The sequence below is a fragment of the Serinus canaria genome, chromosome 5, assembly GCF_022539315.1.
Source record: "Serinus canaria isolate serCan28SL12 chromosome 5, serCan2020, whole genome shotgun sequence".
NCBI classification, from domain to species: domain Eukaryota; kingdom Metazoa; phylum Chordata; class Aves; order Passeriformes; family Fringillidae; genus Serinus; species Serinus canaria.
Genome location: NC_066319.1, coordinates 60,402,527 through 60,427,068, shown reverse-complemented (window position 1 = coordinate 60,427,068; position 24,542 = coordinate 60,402,527). Strand labels below are relative to the sequence as shown.

Genomic DNA, 24,542 nt, shown 5'->3' with positions numbered 1-24,542 from the left:
GGGATCCTGAGCAGGAAAGGAGCACTTGGAATCTCTGATTTTTGTGGGTCCCTTCCAACTCAGGATCTTCTATGATTCCCAAATATACAAAACTCATCAGGAACTGGAGTGACAGGACAAGGAGAAAGGCTTCAAACTGACAGAGAGGAGGCTTAGATGGGCTTTGAGGAAGAAATTCCTGGCTGTGAGGGTGGGGAGGCCCTGGAATAGAATTCCCAGAGAAACTGTGACTGCTCCAGGCCTGGAAGCATCCAAGATCAGTTTGGACAGGGTTTGGAGCAGCCTGGGACAGTGGAAGTGTCCCTGCCCATGGCAGGGGGTGGCATTGGATGGGTTTTAAGGTCCTTTCTCAAACCATTCTGGGATTCTTGCTGTGATTCCAAACCTTTTCCATGCCTTCAGAAAGGAGGATCACTGCTCACCTTTCTATCAGCAGACTCAGCAGCTCCTGGGGCTTGCAAAAGGAGCGGTAGGTGGTCAGGAAAGTCCGGACAAAATTAGGATCTGTAAGGATTGAGTAAGAAAATGACAGCAGGGGGCTTTTATCCAGTTGCAAAAGATCAGAAATAAAATACAAAGAAAAAGTTTAATGTGCAGGAAAGATACTGTAAGGCAAACCCTGTATTTGAAAAACACCAGAAATGACAGGGCTTGGGGAATTTTCACTCAGTTCTTTGGTGCATTTCCCTGAAAAATATTGAACTGCACATCCAATATTCTCTTAAAACCTCTGTCTCTGACCAGCTGAGCTACTGGGGAAATGTAACAAAAATTGCACATCAGTCCCAACAGCACCAGCTTCCCCTTGCACCCCAAAAAGGAGAGCCAACATTTTCCTCAGCATCAGCATTCATGCAGCTCCTTAAGCTTTCACTTCTGGGCCTTTCAGACACTGAGAGGCTGAAAAATCTGATGGTGATTGGCATCCACTTCAACCCAGATACTTCACAGAGCAGCAGGCTGAATGTAATAAACACAAACAATACAGTAAGTATAATAAATATAACCTCCAACCCAGATACTCCACAGAGTGGTGGGCTGAATTTAATAAATATAAAAAATACAGCAAAATGAAAAATAAAATAAAAATAAATTAAATATAATATATAAGCTTCAACCCAGATACTTCACAGAGTGGTGGGCTGAATGTAATAAATATTAAAAAATACAGTAAATATAATAAATATAACCTTCAACTCTGATACTTCACAAAGCAGCAGGCTGAATATAATAAATATAAAAAATACAGGGGAAAAAAAAAACCAAAAAAAACCAACCTTCAACTCAAATACTTCACAGAGTGGTGGGCTAAATGTAATAAATATAATAAATACAGTAAATATAATAAATATAACCTTCAAGTCAGGTACTTCACAAAGTGGCAGGCTGAATGCAATAAATATAAAAAATGCAGCTAAACAAAAAATAACATTAAAAAAATGGAATACAAATTTAAAATTAAATAAATATAATAAATATAACCTTCAACTCTTTTCTTCCTTCACAGAGCCTCAGCCTGTAACAGCTCCATTGCTTTGGCCATGATGAGACATAGAAACATATTTTTGTGGTTTTCTTTAGGGGATGAAAGGTTTGCATACCCAGAATTTTCTTACAGCTCTGCCTGCAAAGCCAGATATTTTTACTGCCTGCAGATCTTATTTTACATTTCATTACAAAGATAAAAGGATTCAAAAGCCAAGCTCGGGATACCTGCATACATATGGTAGGTCAGCCTCTCGATGAGCTTCACCACCGTGCCCCCTTTGATGATGGGAATTCCATTCCTGCTCTGCAGGTTGTCCTCAAATACGATGTTCTCCTCGGAGTCCTCCACCACGAAGCGATAGACGCTGGGGCTGGGCAGCCTCAGGGGCTGCTCGTTCTCCTCCTGCAGCAGCACCGAGTCCAGCATCCTGTCCAGGGTGCTGCGGTACTGCAGCGAGATCAGCGCCGCCATCCACGTGCTCTTCTCCTCGGCCGACCTGGCGGCGAACAGGACGCTGCTGTCGTCCTTGGACACCAGCTCGAAGGCGTGCTTGTACTCTGAGGTGTCCTCCTTGTCCACCACCTGCATCTTCCTCATGATGATCTTCTCCTTGAGCCTGTACTCGGCGCTGCTGTAGCCGGGCAGGCGCGACTGCCCGTGGTTGGTTTTGCAGCTGATCAGCAAACCGTCGAAGAGGAAGATGTGCCGCTCGTGTTTGGCCCCGATTTTCGTCAGCCCCCCTTCCATGATGAACTCATTGCAGCACTGCCCGATGTCTTTGCCTTCCCAGCCGTCGATGTTTTTCTGGATTTCGTTCATTTTCTTGATGGCCAAGTGTTTGCTCCTGATCTGCCGGTGATAGAAGCGACAGACGGGCTCCCTGCAGGAGAACAGAAATGTCACAGTGGGCACGGTCCAGATCTGCCATCCCAAAAGACTAAAATAATCAATGGAATTAATTGTTTAAATCGTGATTGTTTTGCCCTCAAAATGCCCTAATCAAGTTCCAAAAAAGCCACATGCACTGCTTTGGCTGGGAAGGAGTAGAACATTGTCCTGGGTTGTGGTTTAGGGTGTGCACTCTATTTTCCATCTGTTAAAAGTAGAGCAGTTATCTTCCGTTCATGGGGCAGTTTTCTTTATCCCTCCCACAGCCAACCCTCCCTGCAGGAGATCTCTGCTGTCCATGGCCACTGAGTGTCCCTGCAGGGCTGATCAAATTCCACCATCCCATGGGGAGATGCTGTGCCCAGGGGAGGAGCCAAGCATTCCTGCCTGGATCCAATCTGCCCTGGGAACAGCCCAGCAGCCTTTGCCCCCTGCATTCCCAGAGGAGCAGCTTTCTGCTGCCCTGCATTCCCAGAGGGAGAGCAGGCCCATCTCCAGCAGCCCTGGAGCTGCAGAGGAAAACTCCCCCCTTGGGCAGGATCCCTGCTCCAGCAGAGCCACAGCTGGCACTGCAGGAGGGCTGAGCCCCCCTGGGATGGGACTGTGCCACCACCCTGAGCCATCCTGGGATGGGACTGTGCCACAACCCTGAGCCCCCCTGGGATGGGACTGTGCCACCACCCTGAGCCCCCTGGGATGGGACTGTGCCCCCACCCTGAGCCCCCTGGGATGGGACTGTGCCACCACCCTGAGCCCCTGGGATGGGACTGTGCCACCACCCTGAGCCCCCCTGGGGTGGGACTGTGCCACCACCCTGAGCCCCCCTGGGATGGGACTGTGCCACCACCCTGAGCCCCCTGGGATGGGACTGTGCCACCACCCTGAGCCCCCCTGGGATGGAACTGTGCCACCACCCTGAGCCCCCCTGGGATGGGACTGTGCCACCACCCTGAGCCCCCCTGGGATGGGACTGTGCCACCACCCTGAGCCCCCCTGGGATGGGACTGTGCCACCACCCTGACACACAGGGTGTCTGTCACGTCTTATTCTGACTCTGTCACTGTTGTTTTGTATTACTCCATTTTTGAATTTTATTTTTATTTTCTTCTCTAACAAAAAACTGTTATTCCTACTCGCACATCTTTACCTGAAAACTCCTTAATTTCAAAATTATAATTCAGAGAGAAGGAGTTTACATTTTCCATTTCAGCAGAGGCTCCTTCCTTCCTTAACAGACACCTACCTATTCAAACCAAGACAAATATTCACATTATTCCTACAAGTGGGTAAGGTTTTACCTGCTGCTCCATCTACAAAGAAACCTGGCAAGAACACATGCCTTGAAAAGGAAATCCAGAGATTTTCCAGCAGGAAAAGGGGACTGATCTCCCTCCCTGCCAGCTGTGGGGGGCAGGGAGGCTCGGGGTGCTTACCCGGGGCGGCGCCGCGGGGAGTGCTTGCTGTAAATGCGCTCCATGCTGCACTGCAGGTTCAGCAGGGCAGTGATGGCCTGCTTCAGGCACTCCCTGTCCTCTTCATCCTCACTGCACTCCTGCAATTGCTGGCACACAACAAACAAACATTGATTTTCTTTCAGATCTGTCTCTTTTCCAGCAGGGTAAGAAGACTGAAAGAAGCACTCGGTGAAATTTCGGTGATTTCAAGTCAGTGACTTTTTACAGAGCCCCAACCAAAAGCAGATGTGCATGAAATTACAATTATTTGTCAGAACTTCAGGAAAAATCAGGGGATATTCATCAAGTTTAGAAACCTTTACCTTTTCATTTACCAACCCTTTACCTTTAATTGTCAGGTATTATTTTGCCTGTTATCTCATCATCAATATCCTGTTTCAAACTGGTTTAATTCAAGAGTTTCAAGGTTTGAAATAGCCAAGGGTTCAGAGCTGGTTTATGGAACTCTGTCTGTCTTCCTTCCACGAGTCCATCTCAACAATCCAAACTAAAGACAAGAAGGAGCAAGACTCTCTTTGCTTCTTATCATCCTGAATTCTGCCACCTTCAGCAAACTCAATTTTGCACAGAGCAAACAGTAAAAGAAAGTCTGAAATTTAAGATTTGCTACTACAGAAAAATGTATAGTGAGAACAAATGTATTGCCTTTGTATAAAGGCTAAATCCATCTCCTCCACTCAGCAGAAACTTCCTGAATTAGGGAATTCCACAGATTTTCATTTAATCTCCTGGCAGCAACATGCTTTGAGCAAAACCTAAAACTTCCTCTTTTTGGTTCTTTAGGTGATACCTAAAAAACTTCAAAAATCCGAAAAAAACCCAAAAGATTTTTCTTTTTAATCCTTTTCACATCCAAGATCATCTGAACTGCCCATGGCAGGGGCTGGAATGAGATGGGTTTTGAGCTCCCTTCCAACACAAACCAGTCTGGGATCCTGAGAAGTTTTTAAAGGAAAATTCAGGCTAATAAATTGGTGGGCAAAATTATGACAGCTTGGGATAAACTCTGTTTTATCTCCAGACTTGAAGAGAAATCTTCCTCACACTCACTGCCATGGCAGAATCCTTCTTTTCCTTTCCCCACTGCATTCCCTCAGCTGAGTCCCTCAGTTTATTCTAAAACTAATTGACAGAACAGGATTGGACCACTCCCATGTTGTTTAAATTACCAAATTTTTCATTTTCCATGCCCAAACAACCTCCATATTCAAGAAAGGAAGAGTTTTGTGGCTCAGAATTTCTGGGAAGCTGAGGAACAACACAGGGAAGGGAAAAATCAGATGTCTACCTCTGGAAATTCTATTTTTCCTTGCTGCCAGCCATGGAAATGCAAAGAACATGGAAAAGGTGTGAAATGCAGAATCCTGAAGGTGGGAGAAGCACCTGAGGGATAAATTCAGATGTTGCTGGATGAGTCAGGAGCAGGAATCAGGGATAATCTGTGGGAAGGAAGGATTCCATCCAGGACCTCGAGCCCTTTGCTCAGGCCAAGAGGAGGCTCTGATGCAGATCCTGAAGGTTTTTCCACCAAGGAGTAAAAGTTCTAAGGATTGAAAGAATTTTCAGGCCTTTCACGTTTTAATTTTATTCATTTCAGTTTAGTTGCTTTGCAAAAAAAGCAAATACTGAGGCCTGGGTTTGTGTAAATCATTATTTAATTCTGAACCTGCCAGTTCAGAAGGGGTTTTTGGTAACTTGCCCAAGGAGTAAAAGTCTCAATCTGAGCTTCTCTCCCTACTGAAACTGTGAGAATATGAGTGGTTTGTTGCTTTTCTGCTTCCATTTTGGTCTTCTTCAACCATAATTCCTAGAGGCAAATGCAATGGCAACAGAGAAGCAGCACCACCAGTTTTTAATGTTATATATTGTATTAATAGAACATAGAATGTTATGTAATTAATATAATATAGAGTAATAATATAACATATAATACAATAATATTTTAGAATTGTTGAATATTTTTTTTATCCCCAAAACCACTCTGCTTTCTAAAAATCCCTGCTGCTGTAAATTCAGGATTTTTTCAAAGTACAACACAAAATCCAAATTTGAAACCTGTAACTAAATACTCTGGACTGACCATTTCTCCAGGGTGGTATTTCAGATTTCTGTCCTGTGCTCACAGGGTTGTGAGACAGCCAAGTGTCAGATTCTACTCAGAAATCTCATGCACTGTGGATAAAAGTCAAATTTCAATGTTTTCACTGCTAAATGATCATCTTTCATGCTGTATGATCCTTTAAAATAAATAAAACCACAACAAAATTCTTCTGCCAGGCTGTATTTATCAAAAATAGGAGAAAAACTCTGCTCTACAGTGCACCTGTGATAATGTTTCCTTAAAAAGAGAAAAACCACAATTTATTTTACACTTTTAAACCAGCTCCAGGTTCAGAATCCCCCAGGGCTGTGGCAACATGTGATTTCATCCTTAAATTTCATCCTTAAATTTCATCCTGGTGCACTTTCCCAGCTCTCAGATACAATGGGGCATTAATTAGCCTCAGCACCAGGCAGGGCCCTGCCCCAGCTCTGCCTTTTCAACCTGGAAGATTTTCAGAATTTCCAGAGAATTATCCCACACAGGTGATGATGATGGAAAGGGAAATTCATGATTTTAAAAGAGACTCTTCTGATGAAGAAATTTCTCCTGATATCCAATGTAAACCTCCTGTTGTAGAAAGTTAAACTGTAGAAAATTAAGACTGTTTGGATTTTTTAAAGTTTTTTTGGAACTGTTTTCTCAACTGACTATCACTAGAAATGTTTAATAGTTGAAAATGTGCTGAAATCACATATCTGGGTGTGCTGGAAGCTGTCCCAGCCCATGGCAGGGGTTGGAACCAGGTGATTTTTAAGGTCCCTTCCAACCCAAACCATTCTGGAATTTCAACTTTTCTGCAAAATCCTGGTAATCCATTCACTGGGGATGGGTCAAAATAAACCATCCCTTGTTTTTAATTATTTAAATCAGGAGATGCAGAAAATCACAGCAGCCATGAGGAAAACAAGAGTGAAATGAAGTAGAAATTAAAAAAAAAAGTAAGGAGCTTGTGCTAAATATTGATGACAGATCTGGCATTAACTTAACTCCTAGAAATATTCAGGTTGGATTATAGATAAATTCTGTTTTCCTCCTTCATACAAGTAAATCCTCTAAAAGGAAATCCTGTAACTCACCTGTGCAGCATCAGATTTTACCCTGAGCCATTTCTGCTGCTATTCCCAAATGTCAGCCACAGCCACAGGCTGTTCTACCATGGGACTGGAGTTCATCCCTGTTAGTTAATCATTCATTTACCCTTAAAGCACCAAAACTTTCCCCCACAATGGGGCAAACAGAACCTTTTTTCCATTATCCTCAGCTGATTCCAGCTAGGACTCAGGACAAATGGTTGAATATTGAGAATGGATTATTCTGAAATAATAAAAATAAACTGAGCTGCAGCTGGAGTGTGAGCTGAGAGTGAGAATTCTGACTGAATCCTGCTTAGCTGAATGGGTAAAAAATTCAGAACTTATAGAAGGAAGAAATTAGATTTGTGTATTCCCTTTTTAGATTTTAAATTAAAAAAAAATTTAATTTAAATTTTAAAAAATCAACTATATTAGAACTCAAGTTCAACAAAGATTTAATAAAATGCAGTTTAAATGTTCATATGAGAGCAACAGATGCTTTTTAAGATTTTTAAAGTATGTTTTTACTTTTCAGAAACCAAGTAACAGTGTCAAATAATTTTCATTTTCTGAGGAAGTAAAACATAACCAGCTATTTAACAGCTCAGATTTTCTACATGAATGATTCTTTTCAGTCAGAAATGAGAGTGTGGCTCCATTTACCTGCAGCAGCTCAAAGTAGTGCAAGCAGTGATAGACTGGGATCAGCATGAGGCGAGGCAGGACATACTGGACAGCCTCCTTAAATCCTTCAGCTGTGGACTGGAAAGGAAAAAACCAGGATTATTTACACTGAAATATTCCGAATATTCACTGTGCTCTCAGCGTGTCCAATATCCCACAGAAATATGGAGGCCTCACTGGGTACTGGAGAAATCAGTACCACTCTCAGAAACAGAATCACAGATTTATCACTTCAAAAATGAGAAATATTTTCCATTCCCAGGAGTTACTAAGGCTGCAATTCAGGGTGTAAGATGAGGAGAGATTTTTCCAGCCAGTGGTGAAATTCCTGCCACCTTCCATCTGAGGAGAAACTGAATTACCTGAGGGACAGAAAGGAGGCCAGATCCACCACCTGACTTAAATATCAATTAATTCTGGAATAAAAGAATTCAGTTCCAGCTTTGAGCTTTGAATTTAGGAGGGCAGGAGGCAAAGAGCCTTCCTGAAGGAATACTGAAGAGTGAGATGATCCAGCACCACTAAACTGGGCTTAACTGGGAGCACCAGTGCCCCATCACTTGCTCAGCAGCTTCTCCAAGGGCATTTCTGAACACCAAGCCAGCCTGAGCAGCATTTTTAATTAATAAATCTGCTACACAGGCAGAAAGAAGCAATAAACCAATAAAAGAATCCCAGATTATTCTGCTGGCCAGCAGTGAGTAAGGAATTACTGCAGAATTATTCCAGAAAAAGAACCAGTCCCAGCCTCAGGGCTGAAGGAGGCCTGGATGTGCACAGGAGAAAATGAAAATAAGGTGTTTGTGTGCCTGTGGTTGGCTATAAAAGGTAAAATCAAAGTGGCAGTGTGAGAATTCACCCTCTGTTCTCACCTAGCATGTGAGGAGGAAAACACCCATGGATGGCTCAGAGCTTTTACAGCAAGAGGCAAAGTCAAAATATCCCACTCTGAAGGAAGGGAAGGACCTTGAGGATTTCTTCCTCAGCTGAAGCAAAGAATGACTGACAGAATTGCAACCTCTGGAATATGAGAATTAAAGCCATCCAGCATTTCTCATTTGCACTCACCTGGAAGTGGAGAGCCACAGCAGGTTTGGCCATCAAGTTGTTAAAATGCTCATGAAATTGTGGAGAGAGAATATCCTGGGACAAGGTTTCATATGGATCAAAGGCTTGCTCCTAAATAAAACCAGAATTACACACAGGAGTGAGTGAAGGATCCAAACTATTTCTGTCCCAGCTGCTACAATAATTTCCTTGAATAAGCTGATGGAACTTTTCAAGACAATATTGATTTTGCAAAATAAATATTGAATAAACCACAATCTTATTTCCCTTCCAGCTTTTAAATGCCCAGAATTTCCTTGGAATTCCTCAACCTCCCCATCTTTATGGCCAACACAAAGTTTGTTGTACTGAAGCAGTGGAAACCAAGAGAAGTTTTTGCTTTTCACCCCATTTCACATGGAATGACAATTTTACCTCCCCTCTGGCCATAAAGATGAACAATGTGGAAACTTGGGACACTTTTCCAGGGAAAAGATCTCATTTGGGACAGAGCAGCCAGTCCCAGGGGAAAGCCCTCAAGTGCCACCAAGGGTTTGGATGCAAAAATTATGGTTTTGTTTGGAGTGTGCAGCTGGGATTGCACAGGATCAGCTCCAGCAGGATGGGAGGGAAACCTGGAGGCACAGGGATCCCACAGGGATCACTGCTGATTGCAGGAATCATTTCTGATTGCAGGAATCACTTCTGGCTGCACAGGAATCCCACAGCAATCATTTTTGGCTGCACAGGAATAATCTCTGCCTGTACAGGAATCATTTTTGGTTGCAGGGATCATTTCTGGCTGCACAGGAATAATTTCTGGTTATAGGAATCCCTGCAGGAATCATTTTTGGTTGCAGAAAGCATTTCTGGCTGCAGGAATAATTTCTGGCTGCACAGGAATAATTTCTGGCTGCACAGGAATCATTTCTGGCTGCAGGAATCATTTCTGGCTGCAGGAATCATTTCTGGCTGCAGGAATCATTTCTGGCTGCAGGAATCATTTCTGGCTGCAGGAATCATTTCTGGCTGCAGGAATCATTTCTGGCTCCCAGCTGGGCTGTGCCAGGGCCTGTCAGGCTGATCCCAGTCCCTGCAGGGACTGATTCACTCCTGAGTCACTGCTGGGCTCAGCACATCCCTCTTTTCAGCCCAGTGCTTGCCAGGCTCTGGATTTGGGAATGCCAGCCCCACAAAAGGCTTGTTTGAACGTTGGTGAAGTCTCAAGTCACAGTGGAATCCACAGTGCCAACCCACTGCAGGAGCCAGGCCAGTATTTCCTGACTCTGTGCTGTCTTCTGGAATTATTTTATATTTTTACTGCATTTCCAAGTGGTTTCAGTTTCTTCCACTTAGACTTCAATCAGTGTTTTTCTGTTTTGGGTCTGGTTTATGGACATGAGATTAAAATGAACTGCAATAGGGATCTTCCTAAAGAGATGAATGATTTAAAAAGGGTTTGATGCTGGCAATGCTGCAAAAGGGACTGAAAATGGAATTTTGGAACATGGAAAGGGATGGCTTTTGGCTGAAGGAGGGCAGGGTTAGATGGGACATTGGGAATTCTTCCCTGGGAGGGTGGGGAGGGGCTGCAATGGAATTCCCAGAGCAGCTGGGGCTGCCCCTGGATCCCTGGCAGTGCCAAGGCCAGGCTGGATGTGTTTGGACACCCTGGGACAGTGGGAGGTGTCCTTGCCATGGCAGGGGTGGCCCTGGGTGGGATTTAAGGTCCCTTCCAGTCCAAACCCTGCTGGGATTCTGTGGAAGCATCCCCCTGGTGTCCCTGTAAATGATCTCAGTGCAGGATGTGGCCCTGCACTGGGGTTTGCCCATTTCCCCCCTTGCTGTGTGCACTGCTCCCCTCCTTTATTCCTCTGTGGACACTTCAAACTCCTCTCATGGAAACACAAACACCAGAACCCAAATTCACAACCTTCTGACAATCCCCTGTTTCATCAGCTGCCCTGTGAAGATCCCTTCAGAAACCCTCTGCCCTGATCTCACTCATCCATCTCCCACTTCTGGGTGGTTCTGAATTTCCTCCACAGCAGCAAAAAGGATTTTATTTTCCTCCCACACAAAATCAATGTTTTATTTTCCCCACACTTCCTTATCTCAAACCCACGACAATATTTATGTTTTTAAACCTTCCAGGGAGCTGAGGCAGAAAAAAAACCAGACAAAGCAGGAAGATTCCAGCTTGCAAGGGTTGTTTGGTTTTAATTATCCTTCCCAAGAAGCTGAAGGACCTTTTTAATGGCAACACTGAATGAACAATGCTGGCAGGGAGATAAGCAGAGCAAACAAACCCTTCACTCTGCTATCTCTCTTTAATGATTCCTTTTGCAAACACTGACACAAAGATGATCTCACCCCCTGAGATGATCAAATCAACAGCTCCCTCATTAAGCAGGTCTTGCCCCATATTAACTGAATTCATAAATTCAAATATATTACCTTCATAAAAAGCTTGGAAAAATAATCTGGACTTCATTTCCTCTTCAAGTTTTTCAGTGAATGAAAAATCAGATGAGATTTTCACTCACTGAAAAGAATTTGTTTCCATTAAAGCACTGGATGACTCAGAGCAGCTTTTGCAATAAAATCAGATTTTTTTTCCAGGATAATGTTGCACTATTTCAAATTTAAGGGTTTTTTTAATAGTTTCAGTATCATAACTGCTTTAATCCATTGATCAAACACTTCTCCTTATCATTATAAAGCAATTATGCTTCAATAACTGCTAAGACTTGGTCAACTGGACTTTCCTACATGAGTGCTTTATTGAAGCAATGCCAGGAAAACTTTATCTTAAAGGTCTGTTCCTCAGTGAGTGGCACCTGTGCCCAAAAATCACTATTTTTTACAGCCACAAAAATGTAATTATTCTCCAGGTGGTGCTGGGGTGTTCATGCAATCCTCAGATCTTAAAAATGGAAGATATATAAAAGTAAAATGAAAAGTTAATATAATGAAAAAGTTTAATTAATATAAATATATATAAAATATAGAAATTATATATAAATATAAATAAAAGGTTTGATTTTTAAAATAAACATCATAATTAAAAAAAACCCCAAAAATTTGCCATTCACCACGTGGTTCACCTGATACATCCTCTGTCAGCTCAGAACAATTCATTTCCTCTCTAATTGGTGTTTATATGATTGCCCTCACATTTTAGAGCCAAAACCTGGGATTAATACACATCCCAAAGGAAAGCAGATTCCATTTCAGCCATGTCCAAGGACAGCAAAACCTCCACCCCTCCCTTGGTCATCCCCTCCAGGAGTTTTGTCCCCAGACAATGGAAATGGTGTGGTGGATTCTGAGCTGAACTGTCCTCCCACCTCTCAGGTGCTGCCTTCTCCCTGTGCACCTCCCTGCTGCATTCCAGAGCCACCCTGCTCCTGCTCTCAGGAATTCTGACCAAACTGAGCTCTGCTCCTCCTCAGCTCTGTGACTCCCTTCTGCATTTCTGAATAGAACTATGTAAGAATAACATTAAATAAAATATATTTAAATTACAGTAAATGTAGCATATAGTAATATATAATGTAGTATATGGTAATATATTCTTAATAATTAAGAATGGTAATACTGATATTTAATAAACAATATAATTATGCTACATGAAATATTATATTAGATCACATTATAGCAATTATATCTATTAATTATATTATACTATATTACACTATACTATATTATACTATATATTATATTGTATTGTATTATATTATATTATTTGTATTACATTATATTGTATTACATTATACTATATTATATTATACTAGATTATATCATATTATATGACATATTATATGACATATTATATGACATATTATATTATTATATTATATTACATTACATTACATAACATTATATTATATTATTATATTATATTATATTATATTATATTATATTATATTATATCATATAATATCATATTATATTATATCATATCATATCATATTACATCATATTACATTACATCATATTACATTACATCATATTATGATATTAGATTAGATTATAATAAAGTAAAATAATATTTAAGACTATTTAATAGAATAATTTTAATATGGAGTATTTGAGAATTTTTAAAATATTATATGACATATTATATGACATATTATATGACATATTATATGACATATTATATGACATATTATATGACATATTATATGACATATTATATGACATATTATATGACATATTATATGACATATTATATGACATATTATATGACATATTATATGACATATTATATGACATATTATATGACATATTATATGACATATTATATGACATATTATATGACATATTATATGACATATTATATGACATATTATATGACATATTATATGACATATTATATGACATATTATATGACATATTATATGACATATTATATGACATATTATATGACATATTATATGACATATTATATGACATATTATATGACATATTATATGACATATTATATGACATATTATATGACATATTATATGACATATTATATGACATATTATATGACATATTATATGGGAAAGAAAAGGTTGTGGGGGGAGGAGAAGTGTTTTGAATTTTTTGTTCTGATTATTATGACTCTTTCTTTGAATTACTGTTAATAAAGTTTTTCTTTATACCCTTTTAAGGTTTTGAGCTTTGCCTTTCTCCCAGTCCTCCCTCCCAGCAGGAAATGGGTGCTGGGGATTGGCCAGCACTGGCTGGGAAATCTCAACACTGGCCAAATCTCAAACTGATGAACCAAAACCACTGCACCCAAATGGAGTGATTTAATAAAAACAAACATCAAATGAAACACCAAACCTCTGCCAGGTCCTCAAAGCAGCTGCCAGCCAGAGGGTGAGGGCTGCTCTCATCTGTCATTTCCACAGTGTCCTCAATCAGTCCCAAAAGCTTCACTGTCAGCTCGTGGATGTCTGAAATGTTGCTGAAGATCACATCAATGTCCTGCAAACACAAAACAGGGCTGAGTCCTGGCTGGGGGGATTTATTGGAGCATGGAAATATTGGAGTGGGTTTTGTCTGAACCACGAGGTAAATGGAGAAGTGTTGAGGTTTAAGTTTTTTTTTGCCAAGGTTGGGATTAAATGTGCTAGATGGAATTTCTTGTTGGGACTGAGATGTTTATCAGTTCTTATCTCTGTCACAGTCTCACAAACCCTGAGTTCTGCACTCTAACAAACTAAAAATGGAGCCCCATCTCTCTCTCTCCAAGGCCTTTTAAGGATAAACTGTCCCATTAAGAAATGACACCTCAATTATTTTCACTTTTAACCCAATAACCAACAACCATGGCTGCCATGGGGACTTTTTTATCCAATTACACAAAACCACCCAGACCCATGGAGAAGAAGGTGAAGAAGAAGGAGCAGCCTCCACCCTGAAACCTCCATCCTGTTTTATATCTATTACTATATTCTAAACCCCAAACTCTGAGTTTCCCACCCTGTGATGTCACACACTTCTATCCAAACCCCACACACAATCCCAGTTCTGTCATTCCATTCTGGAAGCTTCTCCAGAGCCTCAGGTCAGTGCAGTGTTCTCTTGGGGTTCAGAGCCTCAGCACAGAAAGTCTGGAATTCCCAGCAGCCAGGGTTCCAACAGAGAGGAGCCATCAGAAAGCAAGGAGAAGAGAAGCTCTGTGGTCTTCCCAGCCCTCCAGGCTTCCCTGAGCACATCCAGCCTTGCCCAATATCCAGAGCATCCTTCCCAGGAGCTGCTGTGCTGCCAGGACAGGCTGGGACCTGGACAGGCCCTCCTGGCCCTCCCTGCTCCCTCTGAACACAGCAGAAAGGAGCTGATTTACAGCAGGAATTGACAGCAGCTCCAAGCTCAGATCCTCCAAACCACAGGTGCAGCTAAAGCAGCTCCTGGGCTGGGAATGGAGCAGGACTTGGCAGCTTCCTTCCCAAATTCTCATTGCAGATTTTCAACTCCCCACACTCAGTGAGGGAGCCCCTTCCCCAGTTCAGTGCCTTGGATCCCCCCTCTGAATTCCCTGCTCAGAAATTTCTCTGCCTCAACCTCCCACTGACCTCCAGGCAGTGCCCAGACCATGGGAATCCTCTGTGGGAACATGAAATCCTGAAATTTCCCATTCCCATAAGAATATTCCTCAGCTCCCAAACATGGCTCCCCTCTGCTCCCATCACCTTCACTGGAATTCTACCCCCACACCTGCACAATTCCATCAGCCCCTAAGGACTTCCACACCCAGCTGGGATGGGAATGGCTCCTGCTGCCTCTTTTGAACCTGCTGGTACCACCTACAAATCCCAGTTCAGGTTCTGTTGGCCTGTCCCCTTCTCCCTGCCCACAGAAAGGATCCACCAATCCCTCCTTACTCCTCCTGAGAACAGAATTTGCCACATGGACAATTTCAATCAAATATTTCAATCATTTCTCAAACAGAGTTTCCCTTCACAGTTAGAGAATCCACAGCCAAGGGCTGTTTTAATTGGAATTTCTACAGATAAGGGGTAGCCTGCAAATGTCAGTTCAAGCACTCACTGCACATGCAGGTAGATGATTTAATTTTTGTCTTAAGCAGAAGTGAAATTATTACCTGAATGAGCAAACCAATCCAGCTGCTGCTGGATCTGACAGGGAATTGTGTCCATTAGGCTCCACTGCCATTAATGGCAATTCCCCCACTGGATTTCACACACAGCCAACTCTCATTATTCACTGACAGACAATAAATCAAATTTGATTTCACCTCCAACACAGTTAATGCAAAATGGGCAAGTTCTGGCTGCTAATGGAGCAATTAGCATTGCTGATCAATAAAGGACTCACATGAGGTGTGAAGAGTCTCCTGTTGGACAGAAAAGCTTCCCGAAATACTTTGATGATCAGGTTGAGCTCCCTCAGGTATTGCCTTTCTTCTGCAATCTCATTTCTCACCAGGTCGTAGTAGTTGAGCTCTCCAGAAGAAGAGGGCTCATCCTCACACAGAGAAACCAACCCAATCTCATCCTGATCAAACATATCCATCAAAACCTGCCAAAGAAATCCAGAGAATGACACCCAGCCAGGCCTTCACACGTGCCTCCAGCTCAGCTGTTTCAATGTGTTCAGAGAAATCCTTGGAGTTTTTAATACAATCCTTGCTGTGTTCACTTTCACAAGGGAGTAATATTTCAACTTTGGCAGCAGGAGGCTGCAGCAGTTGCCAAAGCCATTTTCCCCCTTGGAAGTGAGCACGACCTAGAAAACAAGTTACAATTCATGCAGAATCAACTTGGAAAACAAGGAATCTTGCATAAGCCTCGGACAAAACCTCCTGCTGAAGATAAAACCGAACAAAAATGTTTCTCATTTTAATGGGCATGAAAACTAAAGGTCTTTTCTGTGTTAGGAAGGAGAGCTGCCATGACAAAGTGACATCAGGAGGGTGTGACAGCAGAGAAATGAAGGACAACATCATTTTCTGGCCTTACACTGCTTGGGAAGGCTCCTGCTGTTCCAAAATTTATGCAGGCTCAACTTAAATTCCTGCTGTGACAGATGTGCCACGAACAAGGACAGAAACTTTGCCTTTGACTTAAATTTTTGCTGTGACAGGTCTGGCATGAACAAGGAGAGAAGCTCTGGCTTGGAGTAAAAGCAGGCTCTGATCCTCCTTTGAACACACCTTCCAGATCCAATAAAATGGAACAAATCACCTCCAAATACTGTTTTAATGCCAAGCCCTTACCTTATCAGCACACATTGATACTTTAATGTCCTGCTGGGAGATCTCAAAGTGTCGGATATTGAAAACATAATTTCCAGCCAGCTTTAAAATGTCAGCTGAGATGTATTCCAAGACAGCCACGATATAGAGAGACACATGGTAATCCACCTTGTAGCCCAGCACCTCCTGCAAAGTGAAAACAAGAGAAAACAAATGGAATTTATTCCAGAAATTCATCCAGAATGACAATAAACAGATTGAATTTTCTACTGAAATGGATTTTGGCTGTGGTGATAATTTACAGTAATGGAACAGCCAGGGCTGAGACATCAAATGGAAATTGGAACATCTGCCTGGAAGGAGAGGCTTGTAAATACTTGTGTTATTTTGCAGTATTTTAAGGGAGGAAAAGCTACAGAACTTGAAAGAATCCCTCCTCTAAAAATGACAGTCCTAAAACCAGAATTCATTTAAGAAAGGGACTCCAGTGGAATCACTCCTGTACTTAGATTTCCATCTCTGTCTGTGCTTACTGCAGGACCCTGACCCTAATGTGGACTCTTAGGAACAGAGTAGGTTTCACTTTCAAGGAATTTTGGGTGGGAAGGGACATTAAAGATCATCTCCTCCACCCCCTGCCACGCCAACTGAGCACTCAGCACTCCATAAAATAATGGAACTTTAATAATGGAAGTCTGAAGAGACAAACCCAGGATGAATGCAGCACATTACCCCTGGGAAGATGCTCCATGTCCTGAACAGCTGGCACCACGCAGCCTTTCACCTGCCAGAGAAGGCAGCTGACTTGGTGCATTTGAAGAAGGCAGACTTGTTCTCATTATGTGTTGGTGCATCCTCTAAAAATCAGATTCTGGCCCTGTTTTCACACTTCTAAACCAGATTTCACCAAAATCTGTGCTGTTTAGGAAGATGTTATTTAATGCTGTTTCCTCTCTTGATATGCCTCCCCCTCTCATTATCCCTCAGGAATGGAGATGTGTATGTGAACACAGCAAGGAGACCTGAAAAAGTGCTTTCATTTCTGCTTATGCTCCAGTAAAGTTCTCTACAGCTGGGAACACCTCTGCAGATCTCCTGACTTTTAAATCTGAGGCAGCAGTGACATTCAGCAGGGACTGAGAGGACACTGACACATCCTGGTTGACAGTACACAAGGAACAGGATCTGCTGCTCCCTCTTCTTCTATTTTGGCTTCTGCAGCATTTTGAAACAAATAAATGGATCAAAGCAGTGCTGTGGAGTTTTGTTTATGTTAAAAACAAACTAATCCTAATTCAAAGGAGAGTGATGGATTAACACACTGATCTCTTGAAGGTGATGAATTGAAGGATTTACTTTTATTACACACTACAAGAAATTCAGCTTTATGGTGATTCTTTATTCCCTCTGCCAAGAAGAGAAACTTTTAAAATTTCATCCAAATTAAAGAAATACACGAAAGGTCCTGCTGGGGGACAGGAAAGGTGAGAGGTACCTTGAGTAAGGGATGGATTTTGTCCACAGGGAGCAGGAGGGGGTTCCTTCTTTTCCGTTTCTCGATGGCCGACTGAGCATCAGCGATGGCCCACTTGTCTATGGGGTGGGGAAAGGTCTTCTGAACCCGCTCCTGCCAACACACACAGCTCTGAGCCAAGCACAGCCACCAGGGAGGTTTAAATAAAACAGCACAGCAAATTACTTCCCCTCCAGGACAGGCAATTATCCTCCTCCTCAGTGCTTGCAACACGTTCTCCTAATTGTTCTCTCCTTACCCAACTCAGCTTCTCTCTCTCAGCAATCCTGAACAAGCTCCCCTCCCTCAGCACCAAGAGTTCCTTCAAATCTCCTAAAATCTATGATCTGTTCAAGAGCAGCAAGGAGGGTTCAGTCTCCACTTCCAGTGGAAGATGTTCCTGCCATGGTAGGAGTTGGATATGGATGGTCTTTAAGATCCCTCCCAACCCAGACTGTTCTGTGAGACCAGGACCCCAAAATACAAACACCAGCAGGAAGTGCTGGGCAGTTTACAGCCTACAAAAAACCCCAAGCTGATGTTGTTCCTGTTTGAGAAAAGAGTGTAACTTGCACTACATCAGATCAAGTTTATGGCAGGAATGAAAAGCTGAAGGATGAGCTGGAAAAAAAAGGTGAAATATTTGTGTCCCTTTGATTAAAAGACTTTTGCACATATTCCAAGACCTCACAGGAGGCCCTAACAGAGAAGGGGATTTTCCTAGAGGCAGCTTTGAAACCTTTGCAGTGGCCATTGAATGCCCACCTTTCTGAGCAGCTCCCAGGGTGACACAGGGTGACATTCCCTCCTGGAGAGCAGCCCCCAAATGCCCCTTCCTTGGCATCCTACCAGGAGATCCTCCCAGAAATGGAGCTAAGGTGGCATTCAGCATCCTCCAGCTTAGAACCACGGAGTTCCACACTGGTTTGGGTTGGAAGGGATTCAATCCCATCCAGTGCCACCCCTGCCATGGCAGGGACACCTCCCACTGTCCCAGGCTCTGGGAATTCCATCCAATATCCCACCTAACACAAGCCTGCTGTGCTCTGCTCCCCTCTGCTCCTTCAGGAACAATTGGAAGGGCTGCTTCTATTTATCAAACATTTTGAATTTGAGATTTTTAGACCTTGATCTGGCAAATACTTAAGGACAACATCTTGGACAAACAGTTCCATTAGCTCCAGGCTGTTATGTAAATATCTTAGGATCAACTTCAGAGATCACAGCTCTCATGTGTTCCCTCTCCAGCTAAAAACAGCTGAGAGCAGATCCAATCCCAAGAGCTCTTAAGAAACTATTAAATTTTGCTTTTAATTTAGTGATATAATGATCTTCATGCATCAGTATTAAAAAAACCCCATAAATTAATAATTAATGTTGAATGAAGGGCATCAAATAAAAATCTAAAACCCTTTGGGCAATTATGGGGCCAATACATACATACATACATACATACACACACATATACATGCACAAACATATTAAAAATATATATAATTGCATAAATATATACACATCATACATATATATTAAAAATCTACAATTATATACATTTAACTAGATATAATTTTTTCTTTCATTTCCATGACAAAAATATATAATTTATATTAATACAGACATATAATAATTGTAAGACACATATCATTATATTCTTATATATATATATATATATATATATATAATATATATATATATATATATATAAAATCTTTTAATTTCCATGTAGAGAATCCCATACAAAGACATCATTTTGGCTGAGGCTGAAAATCCTGGCCCTACAGATTGATGTCAAATTAATGCTCTACAAAGCTCTGCTGGGGCACAGCCACATGGAAGCATTTAAGCATTTTCTCCCTCCAGACTCCATCAAACCCTCATTTTGGAATGATGACAGCTGCAATAATACAAGAGCCTCAGTGAGCTCAAGAAAGTCCCAGGAACATCCAACTCCATTCCTTCAGCTGCACAACCCAGGCCTGACAACAGTAACCTTTCATTGAAATATTTAAATTTTTTTCTTGCATATTGATGTCAAAAAAGTAGGAAAAATTCTTAAATTCATTGTGCATTCAACAGCAGAAAATCCTTTGAATCATTTTGCATTTACAGGAGGAATTGACAGCAGCTCCAAGCTCAGATCCTCCAAAGCTCAGGTGCAGCTAAAGCAGCTCCTGGGCTGGGAATGGAGCAGGACTTGGCAGCTTCCTTCCCAAATCCTAACTGCAGATTTTCAACTCCCCACACTCAATGAGGAAAAATTCCCACAATTTCCACCCTGAAGCACTGAGAAAAAAAAAGAGTTTCCAGTTAAATTTGCTTTTATAATCTAAATAGAATCAGGGAATCCCAGAATAGTTTGGGTTGGAAGGGACATTAAAGCTCATCCAGCTCCAATCCCTGCCATGGGACACCTTCCACTATCCCAGGCTGCTCCAAACCCATCCAGCCTGGCCTTGGGCACTGCCAGGGATCCAGGGACAGACACAAAGTTGTGTCAGGAAGCTCTGGGTGTCACTGTCACATTTTTTGAAAAATCCCTTCACGAGGATTTTGCTCCTGGGAAGCTGAGAAGCCTCAGAGAAAAATGAAAACAATAATTATCTGATTGCTTCCCCTGTGTTTTGCTGCTCTGGGATGTGTTTGGAGATTGTTCATCCAACAGGTGAATTGTTTGATTGGTTTTTATGTGAATTGTTTTAACTTAGTGACCAATCACAGCCAGCTGTGTGGGACTCTGGAAGAGACAGTCACAAATTTTTCATTATCATTCTTCTTTAGCCTTCTGTCTGTATCCTTTCTGTATTCTTTAGTATAGTTTAGTTCAGCATTGTTTAATACAATAAATATAATAGAATAAATATAATGAATATAATGAATAGAATAGAATAGAATAGAATAGAATAGAATAGAATAGAATAGAATAGAATAGAATAGAATAGAATAGAATAGAATAGAATAGAATAGAATAGAATAGAATAATAAATCAGCCTTCTGAGAACATGGAGTTCATCATTTCCTCCTTCATCCTGGGGACCCTGCAAATTCAACACTCTGGGCTTCCAGCCTGCATTGCCCAAAATATCCCAAATAATTTCAGCAGTTGCAGAGGCCAGGCCTGGTTTAGCAGCCCCAGTCCTACCTCCACGTCCTGCACAGTGCGTGGCTGGGCAATGCACAGTTTGTTCAGCAGCTGCAGGATCAGCTCCTCTATGTAGTACAGGGAATCCTCCTTTGCTGACAGGTTGGGGTGAACCTGCTGCTGCACCTGGCCAAAGCAATTCAGAGAATTAGTGTCACCATCATATCTTCTGAAAAATCCTCTTTGCCCAGCATTCTTCTCCTGGGAAGCTGAGAAGCCTCGGGGGAAAAAGAAAACAATATTATCTCATTTGCTTCTCCTGTGTTTTGCTGCTTTGGAATGTGTTTGGACATTGTTTCATTGGTTTTATGTGAATTGTTTTAACTTAATGACCAATCAGGGTCAGGCTGTGTTGGGACTCTGGAAGGAGTCACAACTTTTCATTATCACTCTTTGTAGCCTTCTGTCTTTCTCTACTCTTTAGTATAGTTATGATACAATACAATACAATATCATATATCATATCATATATCATGGCACAATAAATCAGCCTTCTAAGAACATGGAGTTAGATTCATCATTTCCTCCTTCGTCCTGGGGACCCAGCAAATACCACAAATTAGGATTTTTTTTTCATGGAAAGCTGGGCCTAAAAACAAATCCCAGCAAAAGCAGGATAGCTCTGGACTGCAGTGCTGCAAATTCACCCACTTTTCATATTTCTCACAAGTTTTCCTCTGGAGTTAAGGTGGTAATTCCTAATCCTGCCAAGCTGGCACCTCTGTGGAATTCCAACCTCTGTGTTTGGCCATTATGGTGGCAAGAGTGTCAAGCCAAGGCAGATTTGTGCCAGCACTGGAGTGAAACCATCCCTGTGGGTATCTGAGAGTTACTCATGGCCTCAGTGAGTGACTGCACTGCTGCTCCCAGCCCCAGCCATGAGTGAGGGATGGAGTCACTGCCTGCAGCAGCAGCTCACCCTGCCTGGGGCACTGACACAGGAGCAGCACACACCCACCCGGGAAGAGCCAGGAAAAGCTGCTTCCCACCTCTCTCCAAGGCAAGGCAGGACAATTCCTCTTCTCTCACTTCATGGAGATTAATCCCAGCTTTGGTTTCCCAGAGCAGAGAACCCAAAGCAGGCAACCCCAGCATGTGTCCATGCAGGAAGGGCCACAGTTAACTCATCCTGGCTCAGCAGGGCCCTTTTGCTACTAAAAATCCCCCCATCCAAACCACCCCACCTTAAAAAGAAAAAAAAGCACTCAGGGGTTGGTCTCCACACTCAGTTTTCCCTGGCAGCCTCTCAGTCAGGAAAGTGCTCACTAGATCTCAAACTATAGCCAAAAGATTTGGAAGGAAGACAATCCAGGGAAATTCCCTCCTCTCCCCATCCAAATTCCATGTAAATCACCTCCAAACACACTGCCATTGGTATTCACAGGACACCTGGGGTGGCAGCTCCTTGGGACAAGACACAAACACCTTTGGGTTGAATTCTGATGCTCTGAAATAAAGGTACAGCTCCTTCCAAAGCCCAGGGAACAGGTCCCAAAAACTGGGGGGCTCTGAGGGCTTCCTCCAAATTAAGGAGAATCCCAGAATGGTCTGGGTTTGAAAGGACCTTCAAGATCACCCTGCTCCTCTCCTGCCATGGCAGGGACACCTCCCACTACCCCAAGGTGCTCCAAGCCCTGTCCAACCTGGCCTTGGACACTGCCAGGGATCCAGGGACAGCCACAACTGCTCTGGGAATTCTATTCCAGAACCTTCCCACCCTTTCAGCCAAGAATTCCCAATTTCTCATCTAACCCTGCCCTCTGTGAGCTTGAATCCAGCTCCCCAGTCTTGTTATAAAGTTATTTCATAGCCCTGTAAATGTAATTTTGCCTTTTGTGCCTCAAACATGAATCTCTGCTTCACACAACTAATTCCCAGCTGACACAAGATCCTGAAAGAAAGAAAAAATCCTCAAGAAAACCAAACTCACTCCTTGAAAACTCCTCCTTAAGAGAGCAGGTTTTCAACAATAGCCAGGGCATTTTGTGTTCTTCCTGAACACGAGAGTTTAATTCACAAAACAATGGCAGACCAGGAAGTGCTGGGCTAAGGTCCTGCCAGTGGCTCAGAGAGCAGCACTAGGGCAAGAGCAGGACCCAGCAAGGAAATCAAATGAAATTCTGTGTCCCTGCAGTGACCCCTTAATGATGCTCCAGAGAACTGACAAGAACAGGAACATCAGAAGAGGAGGAGGAAGATCAGGAGAAGATGGGAACTCCCATTCCCTGATCAGACCTCAGCTCTTCTCCTCTTTCCAGTCACTTATTTCAGACTTCACTGCACAAAAAGTGATTTTATTTGTACCTGATTTCAGTTCCCAGGTCTGAACAGCTCATGCCACGCTCCCCTAAACTGTCCAGGGAGCACCTGGATGTGCAGCAAGGCTGAGGAGCAGCAGAGGAGCACAGAGCCCTCCTTAAACAGTGCCAGGGAATCTCAGCTTCACTTTGGGAACACAAATCCTGGAATGGCCTGGATTACAAGGGACCTTTAACACCTTCCTATCCCAGCCCTGCCATAGCAGGGACACCTCCCACTGTCCCAGGCTGCTCCAAGCCCCAATGTCCAACCTGGCCTTGGGCACTGCCAGGGATCCAGGGGCAGCCACAGCCAGGAATTCCCAAATCCATCCCTGCCCTCTGGCACTGGGAGCCATTCCCTGGCTCCTGTCCCTCCATCCCTTGTCCCCAGTCCCTCTCCAGCTCTCCTGGAGCCCCTTTACCCCCAGAAGAGGCTCTGAGCTCTCCCTGGAGCCTTCTCCTCCAGGATGAACATTCCCAGCACCCCCAGCCTTCCCTCATTTCTGTCCATCCCCCAAATCACCTCCATGGCCCTCTCTAAGTCCTGGAGTCAAAAGGAGCAAAACCAAGAACAAAGCCCAACACCTCCTGGTTGAGCCAACTCTCCCCAGAGGATTTAGAAGCTCAGCTGCCCTCTTGAAATGAGTCTGCAGCATCCTGAAAGGTCCCAGAGGTGCTTCTGCACTCCCTGCTTTCAGAGAAGTCATTTTGACATAAATGCTGAGAAGAAAAAAGCAATTTCATTTCAGTGTTTTTCAGAGCAAACCAAAAATGCTGTAATAAAAGCTGGGCACCAGCTGATCCCATGAGATGCCACTGGATCAAGGAGAGAACACTTATCCTTTAGAGAACTCCCCAAATCCTGACTGAGAGGACTGGAAAAGCAAGGAGAGACTGATCAACCCTCAGAGTATGGCAAAAAGCAGGAGGAGCTCCTGGGGATGCACCCACAGAAGGGACAGTGACTGATCTGTGCTCCCACTGAAATATCTGAGCCCAGCTCTATCAGCTGGCATGGCACAAACACACCAGAGCCACCCAGGCTGGATCCTCTCTGGCAGTTGTTTCCTTTCAGGGTCAGAATACCCTTTAAATCCAAAGGTGCTGCACTGATGA

The 24,542-nt window shown here is 42.9% G+C and overlaps 1 protein-coding gene across 1 annotated transcript in view; it reads right to left on the bottom strand.

Annotated features, from left to right (window-relative positions):
• SOS2 (SOS Ras/Rho guanine nucleotide exchange factor 2) overlaps nt 1-24,542 on the bottom strand; it is a 48,348-nt gene that overhangs the window by 14,963 nt on the left and 8,843 nt on the right. The window contains exons 2-11 of the mRNA XM_050975445.1: nt 21,127-21,252; nt 17,970-18,101; nt 16,496-16,660; nt 15,595-15,798; nt 13,597-13,740; nt 8,782-8,892; nt 7,693-7,791; nt 3,811-3,938; nt 1,714-2,369; nt 423-504 (exon numbers count right to left, since the gene is read on the bottom strand). Of these exons, the coding sequence (XP_050831402.1) occupies nt 423-504; nt 1,714-2,369; nt 3,811-3,938; nt 7,693-7,791; nt 8,782-8,892; nt 13,597-13,740; nt 15,595-15,798; nt 16,496-16,660; nt 17,970-18,101; nt 21,127-21,252 (1,847 nt within the window). The remainder of the gene's footprint in view (nt 1-422; nt 505-1,713; nt 2,370-3,810; nt 3,939-7,692; nt 7,792-8,781; nt 8,893-13,596; nt 13,741-15,594; nt 15,799-16,495; nt 16,661-17,969; nt 18,102-21,126; nt 21,253-24,542) is intronic.